Below are 22,512 nucleotides of genomic sequence, written 5' to 3'. Positions count from 1 at the left end.
TTGTAATATCAACATATGGTGTTACAGTTGATTTCATTGGAGTAAATTGAAGATATTTTCACCTTCCCATTAAGAGCATAGTCACTGTCTTAGTTTGCAAACTATATGTGTGGCTTTTCCTGGGAAGTAGGATTTCTCACATTATATATATATATGACAGTGTAGAGGAAAACTATTGATCTAAGTTTCATGAATAAATCTAAATATGGTGAAAGCATCGCTATGTGATATTTTGAAATCCACCACACGTTACATCAAGCAGCTCAGAGCCCGTCTCGGGAAGTGTGCTTCTTGTTTTCTGCAGAGTTATTCCCACTATGAGCCTGACATAAAACTGATCTGTGCCATAAAGCGTTTGCCGTGATGGAAACCCTCTCTCCCTCACCGAGTGGCCACAGCTGCCAACATGTGAGAGATTGCATGTCAAGGGAGCACCGGCGTCAAGACGCTGCGATTGAATTGAGGCGACAGGACGGGCAGATGTCAGATTGACAGACAGCAAATCCAAGCCGGCCCCTGATTAAGTTAATGACAGCAGCCATCATTCTAATGGGATTGTGTTCACTGACAAGTGCGGGAACGCGCGCGCGCGCGCACACACACACACACACACACACACACACACACACACACACACACACACACACACACACACACACACACACACACACACACACACACACACACACACAAACAAATAAACAGTCTCGAAGCACAGCCAGAGGAGAGAAGTTGGCCCAGTGACAGAGAAAGAGAAATGCCACCATTCATCCAACTTACACTCAATCTAACCCTTAAATTTTTAGTTTGTTGTGATGCATCGTATGAAGATCAATCAGCAATCAATAGCAACCAGTCAGATATTGATGGTTTTAAAGACTGGAAACACTGGAAAGCTTTTTACCCCCCTAAATCCATGTGAAATAGTAGATGTCACAATGCATTCTGGGAAATGTAGAACAATTCATTACACTACAGCAAAGACACAGAGAACATGGGTAACTATGGAAACCACAGGGTTACGTGGAAACTAACTTGGATCTCCCCCTGGTGGCTGGCTGCAGTTGAGGTCATAAGTCCCAACTCCTCCATGTTAGTGGATGGGACATGGACCAACTACAAAGTCAAAGTACACATCAAATAATTTTCCATCAATGATGCTTTCTTCATCACATCGTTAGTTATTTGATGTCAATAAAACGCGGTGAAACATCATGATTGACAGCTGAGACTATCTGGGATTTGCTGGCGACCTGTCCAGGGTGTAACCCACCTCTCACCCACTGTCAGCTGGGATTGGCTCCAGCTCCCCCTGAAGCGTTATAGATAATGGATGGAAATAGGCTAATCAGTAGAATATGGTGCAAATGTATCTTTCTTTCTGCATCTGTTCTGTCTTTGTTATTTTCTACTGATGCAGTGACTCAGCCCAAACAGCTGAAATGTCGAAGCGGTGCAGTGTGAAAGCAGCACAGAGCTGCCTGTTGAATTGTGCACTAAGAGGCCGAGATCCCAACAGATAGGAGAACTGCGATAGGCAATCTCGTCTTTTGTTTGCTTCCTCATGGGAGGTGTGGCTTAATGCACTTGTGGACTTCCCACCACTCTCCCTCCCTATTCCACTCGTCATTTTTCCTCTCATACTCATCAGGCCACTCCAAATGGAACGGAGGGTAAACAGAGGGAGAGATGGAACACAGAGGAGAAAGATAAGCATGATAGGAAACAGAGGAGGGAGGATACTGATTGCCACCGACCGAAATTAGTGCGTAGAAATACTACGAGATGAGGGTTGGTCGGGTCAAGAACATAACGGATGCCTCAGTCGTCCTTTCCCCTTTCCCCATTTCAGTTCACGATCCGGCTAAGTGCACCCTGCGACTATTTATGGTAGCTCGCATAAATCGATTACCATAAAGCTGGCTCAATTCCACTTCATTACGCAGAGCGCCATTTACAGTCCATACCGCACCACGGTGAGACGTCACCTCTGTAACGCTCATGCAATGACGAGGAAATACACTTTTTGAAAACAACAAAGAACATCAGCATATGGTGTTCGGCAAAAAAAACCTGATACCATCCCCGCCTCAAACGCTGCGTTCACATTTCCAGCAAAGAGCAAAGAAAGTGCTATTAACTCGCACAGGTGAAATAAACAGCAGATGGTGTTGATAAAAAAAAAAACACTAAGAGCAGAGCCTGTGGTGTAACATCTCCATTCTGCTGCCGTCAAATCACTGAGCAGTTGTGCTCCTCTCCCACGGTGCAACGCAACAACAACACCAAACCTAATTGTCCCCTCATCCCCTGGCAGTTATTAGGATGTAGGGAAAAACGAAACGCTCGGTTGGATTGATGGGGTAATCAATGAGAGGGTAACTATGGCAACAGGTTGTCAGGCCTTAATTTGGTATTTCTGGCTCTCTGAGGCAGATTGATCGAGAAAGGGAAACTGTGGATTGTAAACCAAGGAACAGTTAAAGGTTATATGGCTCGATTAATTTGTTGACCTTTGTAATCTGATTATTTGGATTGCATTTTATTGTATTAAAGGTTCGAGACAAATTCAGTTATTATTATTGTTTCTATCGTTGTTTGGAGTCTATAGCCACACAATCAGCTCTGTGAGGCTTAGACTGCTAATAGCATCCAAACATTCTTAAGAGTAACTAAGCTGATTTCCAAGCAGGTAATGGTGAACTTGTCAATCATCTTAGATTAGTGAGTTAGCATGTTTACACTGGTTCATTCACACTAAACACAAATTAAGCTAATGAGGATGTTATCAGTTCAGTTATTATTTGATAAAAAGTACTGGATAAATTATATTTTTAACCTGACAGAATTGAGGTTTGTTCAAAAATACAATTCTGGGGTTTACCAAGTTAGTAGGATTCATCTTCAGGCAACAATGACTTTATGGACTTTCCCAGCAGTCCATGAAATAGTTCATCAAAGCAGGATTCATCCCCTGGGAACCATGAATGTCTGGACCAAAATCCCTTGGAGCTATATACTGCTAGCATGGCTTCTAAACGTTATGTGACAAAAAGTGATACAACACAAACACGCCCCAGACTGGTAACTTTGAATTAAGTCATCTGGCTGGAGGATGTCTGCTTGCGTTGGATCAGAGCATGGCCTAAAGCAGTGGCTGTGTTCCAGCGTTGCTTCTGACGTTAAATGAGTAGAAGCAGATTCTTTCTGTGCGTCTCCCTGGGCTCCGTCTACAGGGAGACACACACTGGACCACATGTGCCATCTCAAAATACAGAAATCGACAGCTCTTAAGGGTCAAGTTGATGGCAAATTCGCATCGCACCACAATGACCAAAGAGGCGACGAAAAAAACGTCATGTTCCAATCTAGATTTCCCAGAGGGAGCCACAGAATTATTATGTGTAAGGAGATCACACTGACCTTTAGGGCTTGGGAGCGGTTAGCCAGCAGTTTCTCAATGTTCCCAGCGGCCGTCGACACCAGTTCCCCTGGATTGTTCGATTCCACGCTGAAGTGAGCTTTGTGTGTTTTGAATATCTGAAACAATCACAAAGGAAAAACGAGGGTCAGAGATAAGCAGAACAGAGCCGAAGAAATGCATATGTCCCTAGTCTTAGTTAGCAGTTAGCTTACCTACATATATAAATCAATAGATATATAGTGGGCTAAATGAAGTACAACTGAGGAAGGTCAGCTGTAATAGATTTATGAGTTTGAGGTGCATTGGATGCCAAAACACTGTAGAAGGATATAAAAAAGTATTGAGCTATCACAGCAATGTTGATTACCTGGTGCCCTGAACCACCAAAATAAGAGCTTGAAAAATATTTTGCCTGATGATCGTGCATTTTATGTTGAAGTCCTACAGGCACATGATGATGGTAAGTGGTAGGGGGATGTAAAGAAGCTGAGTAGGGGTATTGCGTAGCTTGTGGGAACTGAAAGGGCATTGGCCAGCTGTACAAGGCAGACAGGAAGGTATCAATGCTAACATTGGCTTTGTAGCAATAGCAAAAAGTTGCATTACAGATAATATCTTTAATGGCTTTTGGATGTTTTATCACTTTCCCTACACATGCCCTTATCAGGATGAAACCTCAGCTCTCCAGTTACGTAAGATCACAGGATAAGCAGATGAGGTCATTGCATACAAATGCGATGCATAGACGTGACAAGTTGTCATAAATCTTTTAGTTTGCCCCTTAGAGTGTGAAAATTTACTGTATCTGAAGATTCTTCACTGGATCTCACTGACCACATCACGCTGATTAAAGCGGGAAGCTACATGTGCACTGATTGAATTGCACTGTCAGGTTACGCAAGAGGACCACTCACTGTGCGACGGAATATGTTCTAGCAAAAGATATAAAAAAGAACACACACAAATGCCAAACAGCCAATTATTTAGCAGCCTAGAGGGATTCTGTTGTCCGACATTCAAACCACACGACTGAGGCGCGTGCATGTGTCCTCGTCCTCGAGGCGTCTGATGGATTTCGTTTTAGTGAAAGACAAATACTAAAGGGTAATCCTACTACTTTTTTAGATTTTGGGTTATGTTGCAATAAGGGATGCAGAATTACTTTCATGTATTCTCTATCTACTCTGTATGTTGGGACTAAAAGTACTGCAAGTAATGACAAACTGTAGATGTTGTGTGCATAATACTCAAAATTTCAAAAATGTGTCTTCTAGTAACAATATTTGAAGAAGAAGAAGAAGAAGAAGAAGAAGAAGAAGAGATCAGGTTGGGTGAAAAAGCTGTTTAAGCGGATTTGGTGACACAAAATTGTGACAGTTATGTATATTTCACAAATCTGGTGATAAGTCACGTCACCACATCGTTTTGTAATGATTTCTCTTTAAGGCCGACTGACTGATTCTCGAGCAGGGAGCTCCAGATGCATTCCGGCAATTAATGCAAAACAAAAAGTCATCTTCTTCTCCTGCACGTGAGCTCATGAGTGAGTGAGTGCAGGAGACTGTGTCTGTGACGTTGATCTCATCTGATCGTATATAGGGTTGTCAGAGTGCAATGATTCACCATTAAGTCTAATAAGAAGCTGCTATATATATATATGTACACTGTAGCTTGGTGATGCGTTGTGACAACTGAGGTCGAGCAGGCAGCAATAATATCTGTGAGAGCAGTCAACAAAAGCAAAGCTTGATAATGAATCTGTATAACAGGTTTTATTTAAAATGACATTAAAAGTAATTTCCGTACAATTCAACAAGTGAGGGATTACATTTCCACCCAACATCAGCTTGTGTGTATGAGGTGGTGTTTACCTGTATTAGGTCCTGCAGGCCACTGGATGTGTCTGTTAACATGATCAAATCATTTTGCATCTGGTCGACCCATTCCTTTACCCTGAGAACACAAAAAACAATCGATTAGTCAGTCGTACACTCCTCCGACAGAAAGTTTCCAAAACACAAGTAATGTGTTGGGTTGTGCACATCTCCTTCAGTTTGAATACAGCCCATGTGATCACATGACCTGTGCTTTACTTCTCACTATAAGAATATGCTAAAAAAGCACAGGGAGGGGAAGCATGAAATAATAATGTTTAGCCAAGTGAATACATTGCTCTACTCCACATGAGCTGTGCATTAAGGCGTGAGCTATTCATAGTTCTCAGCATGAGTGTCGAATCCTCGGGGGTGAGATACTGGTTAATATATTCTGATGGAAAAAGATCAGTCAGGAGGGGAAAGAGAATAGAGCAAGAAAAAAAAAGAAATACTCGTTAATTATGGTTTGGACTTTGTTTTATACGACTTAAGCCAACTTTAGTAAGATCAGGGTATCCAAGAGTTCTTTAATCCAGTGAAATAAACCAGTTCTGCATTTCAAACCAGTATCAGTACAACCAGTCGTGTTCTATGACCTCATTGAGATGCACATGTTCATAAACATATCTAAACAGCAATTACAAGCATGTGCAACCTGTTGAAAATCTGATTTACGCCTTTAATTTAGCCATTAGGATTTTAAGGACAGTGGATCCTTATATGGAAAACATGACATTCAGTTCAGGTTCTGTGCGCGTGTACATGAATGTGCGTGTAATATGAGACCATCCCCATACACACAATTCCCCGAACTGTCAAAACACCAATGAATCTCTTTAAATGGCAGATGTGATACGATACGGCGACCCGGCCCTGATGCAGTGTACAGAGTTATTTATGTGTATTTCTAAAATGAATGAGGTAGACGACTTCCTTTACTTAGGCAGTAATGGAACAGTTTTAGAAATGTTGAAGATAGACGTTGAAGAGCAATGACCTTTTCTTAAACAACTGCAACGAAGACAAGAAAGACGTCGTTCGTGTTCATTCCTGCAACTCAACTCAAAAATGACGGTAAATTGGATGCTACCAAGTGGACCAATCACAGCTCTTGTGGTCTGCATCAAATCGATGCCTAGTCACATTTTTGGGGCGGTGCTCTGCGTAGGGTACACGCAGAAGCATGACTCGGCCTTTACACGACACTGTTACACCTACAAACCCTCCACCTGCTCCTTTCCAACACCAAAAATAAAAAATACATGATCCATATCATCAGAAAATTGGCCTTTCTCCCCTCCTCACCTTCCACAGCACTGAGGGGCCTCTGACACATGAACCCCGTCTATGTTATCTTATTTAAAAAATACAGTGTAACGTGATCAGGGGTTAGCTCACGCTGGAAATGTGTGGCATAGCAGCCGCGCAGTATATTTAGCCTTGTGAGAGACAGCTGCTGGTCGCTGAGGGCAGATACAGGATGTGTGTACTGTCAGCACATTACTTTTACCCCCAAGTCACACTTATGTGCATGAATATCCACAAACACACACATGCAGTGTGAGGAAATAAGGATATCATCTCTTCCAGATGGCTTTAGAGATGGGTTTTTATGTCTCAGAGCCATAGTTGGAAATGTTTGCCGACTACTGTACATGCAGAGCCAGCTCCAGGGTCCAGATAAGGTCCACTGACCATAGCGAGCAGGTGTCTATTGTGGTTGTTCTGCATGGGACTTTTCCAAATTAGCCGAGTTGTCCTTAAGCAAGAGGGGTGGGGTTTTCCAACAGGTGTCTGATGGGAAAACGGTGAATGTGTGTGTGTGTGTGTGTGTGTGTGTGTGTGTGGTTATGCTCCATCAAAACAGAGATGAGGTTAGTGCTGGGCCACAAGAAAATATCAATAATTATCGCAGTGTAAAACATCGATAACATTTTATAAAAAGTTTCAGTATATGTTGATATATTGCTCATGCATTTAGCACAGTGAGGAGGTGTGACACATAATTAAACCACCTCAGATTTGTAAAATATTTGTCATTCTCTTCCCCTAAAGAAGAGTTTAAAGTCACCGACTTCATTCAGGAGTAAAAATGTGTCTTTAACGTACTTCAAATAATAAACGTGACATTTATCAATTATATTTGCCACATTTTCACAGCATGTTTTCCTCAAATCTAGGACCAACTTTGCAGAACACCTCTTACTGTAACCTGCTCAATCCAAGTTCAGCATTTCATTTCTAGATCCAGACAGCTCTGAGTAATTCTGTGTTTGCAGAGCTTCTCTGCTGAGGCCAAACAAGGAAAGGACAGTTACAACAATAAAACATGACCCAGGGAAGGTGTCTAATTACAGTGGTTGTGGTTAAAAGTGATTTGCTCCTTCACTTGTCTGTAACACAAAACTCTAAATGTCTCTGTCTTGGTTTAATTAAATCCCAAATAATGTTGTGATTAGCCGACTTACAAATAACAATCTCTTATCAGTGGAACGCATACATTCCCTAAATAACCCCAGAGTGCGCGGCTTCCTCGTGAGTGAAGACAGACGTTTGCTGCAAGTGTCAAAAAGAATAGAGGCAGAAGGACATTGTTTTAACAAAGAAGCATGTGCTGCATTTGACGAGAGGATGGAAACTTGGAGAAGGACATGGAAAAATGAGATCGCATCATCATCCCCTCCCAAGCTCAGCTCCTATTCTGCCCCCCCCCCCCCCCCCCCCACTCCCTCTGTCCTGCTCCTTGGGGAAATCTGAGGAGGGAGAGGGGAGAGCTGGGTGAGGGGTGCCCGACGAGGAGAGGACAGACGCCTCCAAAATGGCTGGTGAGCCATGTAGAGCTGGAATGAGAGGAGCTAAGTGAAAACTCAGCCAAGTGTGAGACCTGATGGCATCACAAGCCTCTTCTCCCTCACACATGTCTCACTGAGTCATTAATATCAGCCGTTTATGGAGCACACTGTTTTTCTCTGACAGGCAATTGCTGAAACTCATTTTTGTCTTTTTCTTTCTTCTTATTTTTGGTAGTTGTGGTCACTCATTCATTCAGTCGACATTGAGATGAAGGATGATCTGAAGACCAGCCCTTTACAACATCTGGGGGAGATTGTTGATCACAATTTTCCTAATATGTAAAACTGTAAAATCTACAAATGATAAGAACTATCTACGCTTTGGCATCACCAGTTGTACGATGTCTTTAGTAGAAGCGTCATGAGTCTACCAGCTCTACCGAGTTCACCCGACTTTACCAGGCATGGAAGGTCGTGACCTTTGCTCAAGTCGTACAAGTGAGGATATATCCGGTTCTTCTTCTGACGTATGGAGCTGCAGTTTCTGGTCAGAATGTTTTTCGTCACCACTTTCTTTAGTAACTGCTCTGAAACTATTTAATAAAATTAGCACAAGTTCCAGTTTTAAATTTTCCTTTCCTACTTAAGAAGCTGCTAAAGTAACAAAAGAGAGTATTTCTACCTTGTGGCGACAGAATCTACATTTTCTGAATATGGATTCTGTTCACATTGAGTACTGTGTGAACAGGATCGATATATAAGCAACATAATACTTTGTTGGCACCAGATTACTAGAAATCCTTTAGGACCTTGGGGCCTCTGAACTCTCCCCTCCCTCGGTCTTAATTTAGACCAGTGAAATGAAGCCAGTGCGTAAGACACATGATATTGAGAATGTCTATAACATTAAAAGATATTTCTTACTTCAGGCTATCTGAAGATTCTCTATATGGTATATTCAGGAGTTATTCATGTTTACATATGAAATTGGACTTACATTGATACAAGTAGCTACCAGTGAATGGTTTTATTATGAGGAATATCCCAAATGCTGCAGAGGCAGTAAGTCTTTGACCAGCCAATGATGACGAATATAGTCTAGCCTTTATTAAAAATACCATGAAATATCTATTAAATGCAACAAATATATATATTATGGAAAGGTAAACTAACACTATCTATATGATCTTATTCAGGTTAAAGTATTGAGTATTTGTTTACATGGCAGTTTCTTATTCTGTCAATTGTCTTAATCGGGCTAATATCAGAACATTGGTATCCAAGTAAACGTGTGATATCAATCAGACTGGACATCACTTACCTCGGCAGCTTGCAATGTCCATCTTTTTCTATGTGACACCACACACACATTCACCTGGATAGACCTTGAAAATGATCCATGCACACACACACACACGCTGGGCCTCGTTTGGACCGTGAGATCATCACAGGTTCAGACTTTGAACAGTTGCTGACGAACTTGGTCGGAGTTACGATGAACAAATACATTCTGAAAAGATTACATTGAGATTCCATCCTCTACTAAACCAGTGAGCATGGGTCTTAATTTGTGCTTGACCCCCGTGGCCTCGAGCACAGAGGCTGATGGGTAGACGACCTCTCCCATCCCTCTAATGACTGGAAGGGAAGCTGCCTCTGTAAAGGCAGCTGTTTGTGTGTGTACGCCGACGTGTTTGTGTGTGTCAACGCTCGTGTGTAACCAGAGCACCGGGTCCCTCGGAGGGCAGCGGGGGGGTTGGCCTGGGTCAGAGGTCACCAGGACAGGTGCAGCTCTTCTGAAGGAGCTTTTAGTGTAATTAGCTGGGTGTGATCCCATTTGTCCGTGTCAGTGTGTGTGTGTGGAGGGGATCAGAGTTACACAGTGTCATTTAGTCTTTACAGTGATGGACTGAAAAATGAAAATACACTGAGAGCAGCAGCTATAAGTTTAAATGTTAAACCTAATTATAAAAATATGACCGTGTGAAATGTAACAAGTAGTGTAGTGAAAAAACAGATGCGATCTTGCGCCATTGACGTCATTTGGAGCCCGAGTATGGAGCTGATGTTGTGACAATATTAGTTGTGTGACTGTATCTCAATCCCTGTGTGTGTAATCAGATTTGTAAATGTGTGAAACAACCAAGGAAATCGTGCTTTGCGAGATGTGTATTTAAAATCTGTGTGTACATAATGACGTTTAATAATGATAACTTTATTTGTGTAGCATTTATTTGAACATGTGTAGACAAATTAGCAAATCTTTGCATGGATCTGTGAATGTGCAGATAAATCTTTAAAGATAAATGTTCTTTTGCACATTCACAAATCTGTTTATGCAAAACACGGACTGAGATGCAGTTACACAACTCTCCACACACATACACACACAACTAATATTGCTACAATATTGGCCCCATACCAGCAATTGTTGCATTGAGCAGCGGTGACACACATACTCAACCAATAGACAGTCATCAGAAGTCGGCAAATTCTGCTCATTGTTTTGTTTTCAGCTGTTAAGCAGGAGCCAAGTTGCAGTACAGTGGCAGGTTGTGGATGTAGGTGAATTTTACAGGCTGGTGACAGGAAAGCAGGAACACCAGAAAACGACAGGGAGCTAAACTGAAGCGTGAGGAAAACGAGGGACGTGAATGGACGAACCCACGAAACAGCCGGAGCAGCACAGAGACCAAATACACAAGGGAGGCCGAGATAATTAGGCACAGATGAAACAGAGCCGGGTGGGGCAGAGAATCACAGGAGCAACTACTGGAATACTAATCCAAAGATCGAAATCCAACAACTTTATTGTTCTGGTTCAACAAACTACAAATTAAATGTGAAAATGGAGAAGAAATTGTGACAAAACGTGTAATTGCAGCTTGTTTCCAATGCTCTTAAATGGATGAAACATATAAGGCTGCAGGATTAATTTAATGTGTGCGAGTGTTTAGAGATTTTATGTGTGAATTTTTATGCAAATGAGTCTTGAGATTACATCGTTTCTGAGGTAGTGAAATAGTTGTGATGCAATGAAATGACGAAGAAAAACAGATCTTGGGTGAAGTAAAAAATAAAAATTGATTTCTAATTTACAAGAAAGAATTATCCTCATCCTCCAGCCGAGAGCAGGCGTCCAATCCAAACACAGGGAAGTGGACACAGGCCCAGAATAGAGAGCATGACTCAGCATGAAGGCCGGACCTTCTCACTCCTGACTCCATCCCCCCCTCTGGCCGAGCTGTGTGCGACTGTCTCCTCTCCCTCCGACCATCAGCTGTGCAGCTGCGTGACAGAGTGAAGACACTTGTAGGGCAATCAGCTCGGAGAGTAAATACACTTCAGTGTTTAGAAACTATGATAATAAAAATCTGTTGGGTTCAATAAATCAGGAAAACTATGAGATATATATTTTGGTCCATGTCCCATCTACTAACATGGAGGAAATGGAGTTTATGACCTATACTGCAGCATAGGCTTCACTTCACATGTCCTCCATCTGTATATGCAGTCTGATTTGCAGATTGAATCAGTACAATGTTAACACAGATACCGTGAAAAAGGAAAATAACCTTGAATCGCCTTTGACAAAAACTTTTGTTTCTTTTTCCTTAGTTTCTCCTTTAGTCATAGTTAATTTAATTTCAAGGTTTTGAGAAGACGAGTTTGTGATCCGACTTTAAAAGCTGGTTCCCAGATGGAGTTCACTGGGGGGAAGATTGGAGAAGGCTACCTCCAAGCTCCTGCTGCCGAGTCCTGTGGGAACTTTCATATCAGAATTATTTCCGTGTCCTCGCTGAAAGAGAAAGCAGCAGCGCAACTTTGAATAAATACCCTGTAGACTCTACGCTTTGGGCTGTCAAAATATTGGAACAGTTTGTCACAGAAAGTATCTTCACATCCCGCTGGTTAGCAGTCGCTGCTTCACGTCGCCTCATATCAACTGAAACTCATGTTATTAACGGCATCATTTCAAGCCCAAACATCCTTGATCAACAGGGGAAGAGAAAGACAGGATAACCTCACTTTGTCATTCAGCGTCGCAGGTTTTCACCCGGATTATTTCCACAGCTTTACAACTGGTACGTTTAGTCTCTGTGTCCCTTCGTTTTTTACCAATGGGATAATCCTCACACCAAGTAAACACCCTGAGCCGGGGGGAAAGCCACGGAATAAAGATCCAGAGATTTCTGACGCTCCATCATTCCGATTGAATCCCCCCCCGAAAAGTCGTCCTCGTGCCGGCTCCAAAGGGCCAACATGCCCGTGTGCGAGCAGCCGCGAGAATCCAGGGCTCAATATCCAATCCCAGAGTTTCCACTCCAGCACCTTCTCGTCTTGTTAACATCCTCAGGTGTTTTATACCCAGAACCCAGTCTGCGGATCCACATTTGATCTCCAAATACCATTAAAACCATCACGGAGGAAGCAGCCGGCAGCTTACACTCGTTTTATTTGTGAAGTCCGTTTTTTTCCAGCAGCCTGAAACAATTTGAAACCTTAAATCCTCCTCGAATAACAGTAATTTGGGTTCTAATCTGTTCTTGGAGAGAGACGAGGGTGACACCATGATGTGGAGGACACAGAGGAGATGTACAAAAGGAGATATGGATGTTTGAGAAGCAGCGCGGATGTAATTGAGCCACTGGGGGATAAAGCTAATAAGAGCGTTGATTATGAAGCAGGGCATCTAACAAGCAGCGAGACTCACTGATCCTTGTAGAAGAAAAACAGTCACTTTCAACCCATTCATGACTTCTTCGTCCACTCTTTCCTCGATTTGTTCTATATTCCCTCTTTCTTCCACCTTTTGATGTCAGCGTTCTGTGTGTAAGAAATTTTGATTGTGTTGTTGATTATGTTTAAGGAGATTCACATAAATCCACAAATGTGGGTTCATAAGAGACTGTTGGGCCTTGCTGGAGGTAAGTTGATGTTTCACAAGTTTATTTTACAATCTCCACATAATAAATAGTCTTATTTCCTACCCACTGCTTCCTTATTTATCGAAATGCACCAATTTGAATGTCACTGTTATAATCCCCTTCCTTTGTCCTCCTCTCTCCTTCCTATCACAATATCACCACGCAGCAGAGGAGACAAGTGATGATATCTTCTCCTCTACCGAGGTCAATAACACCATAATTGCCGGCTTTGTAAATGTCTCGCGGCCTCATTATCCTCTATGGCGAGATGTTATTGATGTTTTCTGCCGCTCTCCCTTCTTTGCACGTCCCCCTTTACCAGGATCTGAGGAGCCGTGTTTAAAGTGAAGCCCTCGACAACAGTAGCTCCATCGCGCGATCACGAGATCATTAGCAAATGGCGGGGTGGTGCTGGAGGGCTGTGATGCCCAGACAGAGCAGGTGTGTGTTACAGGAAGCTGCTTCCACTGGGATTAATTTAACAAGTGACACAAACACACATATTGACTTCTAAGCTACAGAACATGCAGTTACAAATTATGCCACCGCACTTTACAAATAACAACTTTAAAGTGACCTTAATAATTTTGCGGTTAGTCGGCTACATTTACTACTTTATCATAAATAACTATAAATATAAAGAAAACATAAATACAACCAAATACATAGAACCTTCATAAACAAAATAGATACGTATGTATGTTCATGTTCTCTGCTTCTTTTTTTAGGAATATTGGCAAACAGAAATGCCGGTGAGACTGTGAAAGGCAAATTTTTATTGTGCGAGAAATGTGCAAGTTGTCAGTTCAAGTTGCAGATGAGCAACCCACATCTTCTTAGTGTGCAAATGTGTCCTTTATTCCTTCATCCTCTTTCTGAACGGAAACTGTAGGAAGCACAAACCTCAGGTTATAAACGGCTCGGATGCAGAAATACCAAACATCCTCAGGTTGCTGCTTCACAAATGTCAGATTGAAATGATTTTCTGCTTTTCTTGGGTTTATATCATTTTTGTTTTACACTTCAGGCTGTGGTTTGACATCTTATAGGTAAAAGAGTAATCGAGGGATTTTAGTCCCTTAAATAAGGCAACCAAACAAAGATATGCAAAAAATGTATTACATGCAATAAAAATAAGAATTAAACAGTGAGTCCAAGAAAAAAAAGTCTGTTCTATGTGATTTTAAATGTGCATACCCACCCACCAGCATCTGTTTTCCTGTCACTTCACCACTTCTTTGTACATTTTAATACATAAAAACTCAAACTTTTGAAAGACAAAGTAACCTCAGAGAACCACACGTCACATGAGGCCATGTGGACATCTGAGCGCCGCACCACAGTGTGTCCACCGGCAACATGAGACTGCCACAGAGAGCCGGGGGTCGGTCTCTCTTCCTACCCTTGCCCACGTTTGACCTCACACCCTGGACCACGACTGACTCGCCGTCCCCCTGGCACCTTGTCCGTCTCGTCCGCACCGTCCACGTCAAACGGCGAATACGTCCTGACAGAACTAACAGCTCCCATTGTATCACCTCTCCCCGAAGGTGTCTGGCCACATTAGGGTCAGGGGAAACAGAATTGTTGTGACACCTGCAAGTGTTTGTACTCGCTGCAGAGCAATCACACCTGCTGGTGCGAATCCAGTATAATAGTAGACCAGAGAACGTCAACACCAATTCAATTAATATTATACTTCATGTGTGCACGTGTAATTTTGTGACGGACATAATCGCATTGGGCCCACACATAGAATTAAAGCAGATCTATACAGGCAGATTAAGGCTTATTTGAATGCGCGTCTTGTTTTCGATCCCTTACACCCTCAATTTAGCAATGGAAAATATTACATTTTTATTCTATTTAGCAAATTCGCTGCGTCTTCCTCCTCTTGCTCATCCTCGGCCCTCTAGCTGTTTTTCCTCCCTGCTACATGTCATTTTGAACTCTGCTCAAATGACTAAACCTCCACATCCCTGTCACCTTCACACTTTCTGAGCAAACGTACCCATCCATACGTCAGCCCAGCCCCTCTGCCTCACCGCACACACACATGCACACAACCACACGCACACAATATCGGACAATGTGTATAAATAGAGAAATTGGAGAGCCCCTCCTCCCCTGGCCAATTAACGTGAATCCAGACGCCTGCACTAAGACGATTGGTGTTGTTGGAGTACAGCTTCTGTCCAATGTGGTCTGAGCACTGACATTAACAGCGATTACACAGCAACACAACTCCATTAAGGGGCTGGAGAGGAGCCATCACAGGCCATGATGGGTCCACTTTTCTCTGCATCTCAAAATATTACACACCAGATGAGCTCATGTTACCACTTCCCACATTGCGGGATTTTCGACAGGAAGATTCTAAATCAGAATTAACCAACGCTGAGAGGGAAAGATCAATACCGCTGTTATTTCCTCACACTAAATATGAAGCTAGAACTTAGGCAGGTAGGTAGCTATCTCAACTGAAGGCGTCACTATATGTCACGACGGCTCATTCAAGCTGCCTTTATGTACGAAAAGAGATACCTCCATTCCAAACAACATAACCATCGCTGCCCACGTATTTTCAGGTGTCCTTTACGTTGACATGGCTATGAAGCAATACATCCGCTAGGGGGCAGCGCAGGGTCAAGAGTTTCCGGCAACAAACGTTGGGATGGTGAAGGAAGTTTGACGCCTGTAGTTTCTTACAAACTCGCAAAGTCTCTCCTCAAAAGGTTATTTGTTAAAATGTCTTCCTTGTGCCCTATGGTTGTTGAACTTGAACTTATAGCTAAACTGCCCCCCACGTTCCAGTGGTACTACTACATTTTGTACGTTTAGTTATAATCTATAAGCTTTTAGAAGACGTGCACAAATACGGACGGAATGAACGCAGTCAGAGCGCTACGTCTGTTTTCGCAGACGTATTTAATGTTGAGCATAAATGAGCCTTAAGCCGACAATATCCCCCATAAAACCATAAAGACCCATGTTAGCAGTTTCCCATGGTTCCAGTCTTAATGTTAAGCTAAGCTAACCATGTGCTTGCTGTATCTGGCACATGTACCTGCCTATTTCTTGGTGCCTTAAAGCCGACTAGATAGTGTTGGCGAATGGTGCCGTTGTTTTCTAAACCCTCAGATAAATACGTGGTCATGAACTTGCAAGACAAAGAGATGACAGCCACAAAAACGTGGTGTGACAACAGGCCGGATGAGCCACAGGGTTTGACTCTCAACCGTCAGTCTCACACAACCTCTTTCCTCCAACACTCTCCTCTCCTAAACCTGTGCAACCTCGTCGTCTTTATCTTGTGATCTTTTTTGCCTCCTTGTGTTTTTACGATGTTGTTTACCTTTTAATACCTATCGATTAGTTTAAAGCCATTTCCCTGTATTGTCCTTTCAGGCACATGCACTTGTGATAAACACAAGTGCCTTGATAAACCTTGATATAAGAAAGGAGTGGCACATGCCCAATTTACAATGCAGCCTCAAAACTACACCCCCCATGTTTTATATTAGGGTATACAGATGTGCGTCCTGTACCAAACAGGGCTCTCATCCAAACAGCTGGTAGCTATTTCCCAAGGTTGCCCAGGAAACGCTGGAATGGAAAATTCTTGGGAATTTCCATGTGGCAAAGGATTGTGGGGAGGTAGTATAAGACAGTGAGGGAAACTGGGATCAGAAAGTTAAACCAGACACTAAAGCAACACCCAGAGGCCACACATGAGCAAGAGGGCCCTCAAAATATCAGTGGAGAAGCCAGGGTGGAGATTTATGGAAACCCCCTGTAACTCTGCGCCCCTTCAGCTTGTATCTTTACTTACATCTGAGTCAGGACACTGAACGCCCCTTCCCGAAAGGCTTGCCTAAATATAGCCAGAGCAGATATGGGAGGCAAAGGGGATTGAGTGGGAGAGAAAGAGGGGAAAAGGAGAGAAAAGTGTCGGAAAGGAGCTGCGAGAGAGTGAAAAAAGATTTTGTCAAGAGGAGGAAGCCAATATTATCCATGAGCAAAGATCCTGCACTCTTGGATGTGTGTGTGTTACAGATATAGCCTGTCAGCTACTTGACTGTAGGCAAGAGCATGCCTCCTGAAATATACCTGCAAGCATCACTTCCCCCGAGGCTAAGGGCCGCAAATCTCAGCCATGGAAGGAAACCCTAGACGACCCTGAGCAGGTCATTTCCATCTGCTCGTTATGTTTGACTCATCCTCTCCAAGACCCCCTGTAGCATCAGTACCATACCGGAATAAAAGTTATAAGGGGAATATAACTTATCAACCATTTTCGTTAATCTTACAGTCTAAGGCTCCGTGATTCAATCAAGAAACAAAGCCTGGAGCTTTTCTCACTAACAAAACCTGAATTTGTTGAAATTATAATAAAGGACTAACGTGCTGGAAGCTGTGTTTGTAGCCAGTGTGATTTTCCAGGGATATTTATGCATATTTCTCGGTTCACATCTCCCAACGCCACAATGACGTCAAGCGAGTAAGGCTGTAAGAGAATTAGCAAGTTTTCTGTGCTGCGGGCCAACCTTTAAGTCATGACTTTACTGTATGCATGATCACAGCACGGCAGATTAAAGTCGAGATTAGCTTCTTTATCTCTATATTTCAGAGAGATTTTATCGCCGCACCGCTTTACGTTTTATGACTTAATTGTTTAGTAGCGTTGAGCTCAGGTGTCTGGGATCCAGGGGAAGCCTGGTGATGACATCAGATGCATATGGGTGGTTTCAGGTGGGAACTGAGCCATATTCATTACAGACGACTGTCGGTGTCAGTGACCTGACACTGACCGAGACAAATACATCATGCAAAACACATTATGGCAGAAAACTGAATTACTAGCGACAGAATTAAACCTTGAGTCAAGAAAATTCACAAATATGGACTGAAAAGATACAATTCTGACCTTTATAGCTGATTTTCTCGCTTGTTTTAAGAATGAAATGAAATGAAATTTGTTCCTGAGATTTAGATGAGAAGATTGATACCACTCTTGAATCTGTTTGGTTTGTACTGTATGAATTTGCAGACAGATGCAAGCAGCTAGCAGCAGAGTCTGCCTACCAGCACCTCTACAATCTTGTTTGTTTAATCTGCACAAAAACCAAAGTGTAAGAACCTCAATTTGTGGTTTTACAGAGGGGTCATGTGACAAACTTGTCACCACTGTGAGGTTATCAGCCAAACAGTATAGCGGCTGCAGGGAAGTCATGTCCTGAAAAGCCCTAATTGCCCTTTTTTACACCTCAGCTGTGAAACGAAATGAGAACACTTCTCAAAATTCTGATTCCTGTAAATAAAAACTGATGACATCTTGTTTTTCCTCAACGGCTGCTTTCAGTCATGTAAAGTCTGGACACTCTCGTGAAAGTGTCTGAAGGGTATGTGGGAAAGCAAATGTCCGAGTCAGTAGCTCTGGACATTTTCTGGAACTTTTCTTGCCAGTCCTCTAGTAAAATGTCTAGAAATTGTCAGAGTGAGCCAATATATAACAGGAGAATTCCCAGCAAGCGGAATATACACGTCATGTCCTGCTTCCTAAATGCTCTACCCAGGTGCTAACCCTCAAATGAATGTTCCCGTTGTTTTGAACACACCTGACACGTATAATCTGCTCCGTTCTTCCTATGTCAAAGGCAAACTTAGGAAAATGCCTGGACCCAATTTTACTAACCAATTTGTGGATCTAGGTGAAAAAGTATCAGGCATATTTAGGGGAATGATATTTGATGATAAGGGGACTGTTGAGCCTTGGCGGAGGTACGCGATCTTCTGAGTGCTATTCCAGTTATTTTACCTCCTCACTCAAATCAATGGGGGTGGGCTATAAAAACAGATATAACACTTTGCATGATGCAGTACAATTCAACAGCCCCACAAAATTGCTCCCTCCAAAATGATCACACACTTGAATAAGGAGCTGTTTAACAGATCTGCAACAAAAAGTGAACATCATAACCTTCCTGTACCTAATACAGTGACAAGTGTAAATCTTTACACTCCCCTGGCTCGCACACAGCTGCCCATGTTGCTCTGTGTTTGAATGAAGTGCCTCCTCACATTACGTCCACTGATCGGCGAGAACGCAAGGAGCGTGGCTCTTTAGCTGGTCGAGCATGAAATCTATTTATCCTTTTAAAGAAAGCAGCAAGTGAGAGAGAGAGAAACGGAGCAGAGGGTGACAGAAACTGTGGGGAAAGGGAGGACGGAGATAAAATATGTCCGAAAGTATGTCTGTCTGTGACTAAGGCGACATGCGCAGAGGAACATATGATGAACACAACTTGGGTTGGACAGAAATTCAACAAGGGATGTAAAAGGCTCGACTTTCTTGTTGTCCATCTTGTTTTTTTTATCTCCTCTGATCTCGCAGTGTGTTCGCTGGCGCCGGGATCTCTGGGGCACCGTCTCTGACATCAGACTTTTCATTTCAGATTCGGTGATGATAATCATCTGCCTTCAGGCAACGGGGGGGGGGGGAGAAGAGAGGAGAGATAGAGAGATGTATCGCAAGCTGGACGGAAAGGAGATGGACAGGGGATGAAGAAGACAGAGGAGGAAGACGTATGAAGGACGGGAGTGAGATTAGAGGAAGGAGAGAAAGAGAGGGGACGTGAAGATCTGAAGTAAACAGATGCTGCGCATGCATGCAAGTTTAGAGATGGAGTCCAGAGACGGAAGGAAGGAAGGAAATAGAAGTCCTTCAAGTCATGACACAGGGAGGTGAGTGAGAAGGAAGGAGGGAAGGAAGGACATAAGTAAGTAAGTAAGTAAGGAGAAAGAAAGGAATCAAGGAAGGATGGTCAGACATGAGTAAGTAAAAAAGAAAGAAAGAAAGAAAGAAAGAAAGAAAGAAAGAAAGAAAGAAGGAAGGAGACTGAAGGAAGGAAGGGGATGACAGACAGGCAGAAAGAAAGAAAGAACACTTGCTCTAAAGGTTTATGTGTTTAGTCACTGAGCTACTTAAGACCTTGCTTATCCACGTTTCCTGGAGGAAAACACGCCAGGTCCTTCTCTCCATCCTTTCCTCTCTCACTTTCTCACTTTCCCTCTGACTGGCACCTTTGGGTGTCACTCAGAATCACCATCATGTAGGAGCACACACACTAAGAGCGGCTGTGGTTAAAGACGACACTGTTTGGATGCTTTTGCACGTGAACCTTGAATTACAAAAAGAGACCTTTCCTAGTTCTCCCTTATTCAAATGGAAGAACTCCCTCTTGGCCGACGTTACTGGGAGATTTACGGCTGTTTTTCCTGCCAGGCGGTCGATTCCTCTGTCGGTGAAGGTGGGCCTGCAGCTCGCCCCGGCCTGTGTGAATATCATGTACACAACCCGCAGATCAATCCACTTAGTGCCCATGAAATATAGGGAGTGGGCCGGCCGCTCTGCTAGTCTGACATCATTGTGCTCGGCCATTAGGCTGAGTGCCATCATGGCTCACCACGTCTCCGGGGGACTGGACTTGGGCTGTAGTCAAAAACCAAACGCTGTCGTCCTGCAGAAGCATCATCTAAAGACCTGTTGATGAGGTGTGAGGTGCAGATTGGAAGCTGTACACTCACCCACATGTTTAATTTGGGAACTGTAATCCTGTATATCTCCTAATGCTGCGCTGCAAATTTAAATAGACTGAAGCAGCGATACCTCAACTGAGCTATTGATATCTCCACCAGCCTCCTGCAGCATCAGGAGAGACTTTCCAGCTCAAATCGTTAACTCTCTGTGAGGAATAACAAGAGGAAAAACCTGAACTGCTGGCCTGCATTTTGGAAATAGTAAATATGGAAGTGGAGTATTATATAAAAACAATAGTTTTCCATAAAAGGAGACTTGGAGTTAGAGACGGAATGAAGAAACACAGCCACGCTTCAAGTCACAGGGAGGGAGGGAAGGGAAGGGAGGAAGGAGGGACAGACATAAGGAAGGGAGGAAGGAAGGAATGAATGACAGACATAAGGAAGGAAGTAAAGAATAAACGAACGAAGAAAGATAGGAAGGACAGACATAAGGAAGGAAGTAAAGAATAAACGAACGAAGAAAGATATGAAGGACAGAAATAAGTAAGTAAAGAAGGAAGGAAGGAATAAAGGAAGGAGGTCGGAAGGAGGTCGGAAGGTCAGACATTAGGAAGGAAGGTGGGAAAGACGAAGGGAAATAAGCAACGACAGACATACTGTAAGTAAGGAAGGAAGGAGGTCAGACATAAGGAAGGAAGGGAGGTAATAATATTAAAAACTTTATTATAGCATACAAGAAATGCAGGAACAGATATAAGGAAAGATCGAACGAACAAAGAAAGACAGATATAAGAAATGAAGGCAGAAGGGAGGGACAGAAAAACAGACATAAGTAAATAAGGAAGGGAGGAAGGAAGGAAGGAAGAGCAGACATGAGTATAGAAGGAAGGAGGAAAGGAAGGAGGGGACGAAGAGAGAAAGGAAGGGAGGAAGGCCACAACAACACTAACCCACAAGATCTGCAGCAAGTCCGAAAATCAGACTCATGAACACAAATCCTCTCAAATATGTGCAACTCCAAACAAACTGTGTGTGTGTGTGTGGGTGTGCGTGTTGGGAAAAGTTGGGGCACAACAGCCAGACCTCAGTCCACCTCCCAGGGAAGATTCATGTGACAGCAGAGCCACATGTCAGCAGACAGACAGACAGCAGCAGCAGCAGCAGCAGCTTTAAATACCCACACGAAGTTGTGTCCAAAAAATAAAACGCAAACATCATCACTTCATATAAGGAACAATAAAAACCACAATGTGCTTCTGTTCCAGCAAATGCAAGTTAGAACAGAACGTGAATCCGAGGAAGAAACGATTGGTATAAAAAAACATAGACTATTAGAAAGTGAGATTTGGACTCTGATAACAGAAGATGGTGGGATTTCTGCAACACACCCTAGAAACTCAGGACTTTCCAGAGCCAACAGGCTGAGATACTCACATGTGCGCTGTGGGGAATTGTCCTGTGGACACCGACGACACGGTGGCCAAGAGTAAAAGTAGACAGACCGGGTAATCCATAGCTTTTGTCCTTATGTCCCCGCTTCCAAGACACAATCCACACAGAGAGGAGAACAACAACAACAACAACAACAAAATTAAAGCTCCACTGTTCCACCGCGCCGTGCGTACTTCTCAGCCAAACGCCTCACACCGCCATCGGTGCGCGTTTGGAAACAAATCTCATCTGGTGCGTCCGCCCGTGTTCTCCCTCCCCCCACCACCCCCACCGGTGGAGTTGAGGAGTGGGCTTTTTTTGGCTTCAGCAGCGTGTGAGTGCGCGCGTGTGTGTGTGTGTTGAGTGAGTGTCTCAAAGTGCGATGGGCGCGTTTGGAGCGGATCTTTGGCGTGAGTCAAAAAATACAAAAAGGGGGTGGGCGCATTTCAGATCCTGTGTTTTGCCGGCGGAGCGGTGCCACACTGCAAAAAATGTCGCCACTTTTCAAATGAAACACC

The 22,512-nt window shown here is 43.2% G+C and overlaps 1 protein-coding gene across 3 annotated transcripts in view; it reads right to left on the bottom strand.

Annotated features, from left to right (window-relative positions):
* cacna2d1a (calcium channel, voltage-dependent, alpha 2/delta subunit 1a) overlaps nt 1-22,273 on the bottom strand; it is an 83,400-nt gene extending 61,127 nt beyond the window's left edge. For all 3 annotated transcript variants that reach the window (XM_034578115.1, XM_034578116.1, XM_034578117.1), the window contains exons 1-3: nt 21,998-22,273; nt 5,296-5,377; nt 3,424-3,540 (exon numbers count right to left, since the gene is read on the bottom strand). In XM_034578115.1, coding sequence (XP_034434006.1) covers nt 3,424-3,540; nt 5,296-5,377; nt 21,998-22,077 — 279 coding nt within the window. In that variant the 5' untranslated portion in view covers nt 22,078-22,273. The remainder of the gene's footprint in view (nt 1-3,423; nt 3,541-5,295; nt 5,378-21,997) is intronic.
* Nucleotides 22,274-22,512: the final 239 nt, after the last annotated feature.

Source organism: Hippoglossus hippoglossus, chromosome 23, assembly GCF_009819705.1.
Source record: "Hippoglossus hippoglossus isolate fHipHip1 chromosome 23, fHipHip1.pri, whole genome shotgun sequence".
In the NCBI taxonomy this organism is placed as follows: Eukaryota; Metazoa; Chordata; class Actinopteri; order Pleuronectiformes; family Pleuronectidae; genus Hippoglossus; species Hippoglossus hippoglossus.
This window is presented reverse-complemented; position numbering and strand designations above follow the sequence as displayed.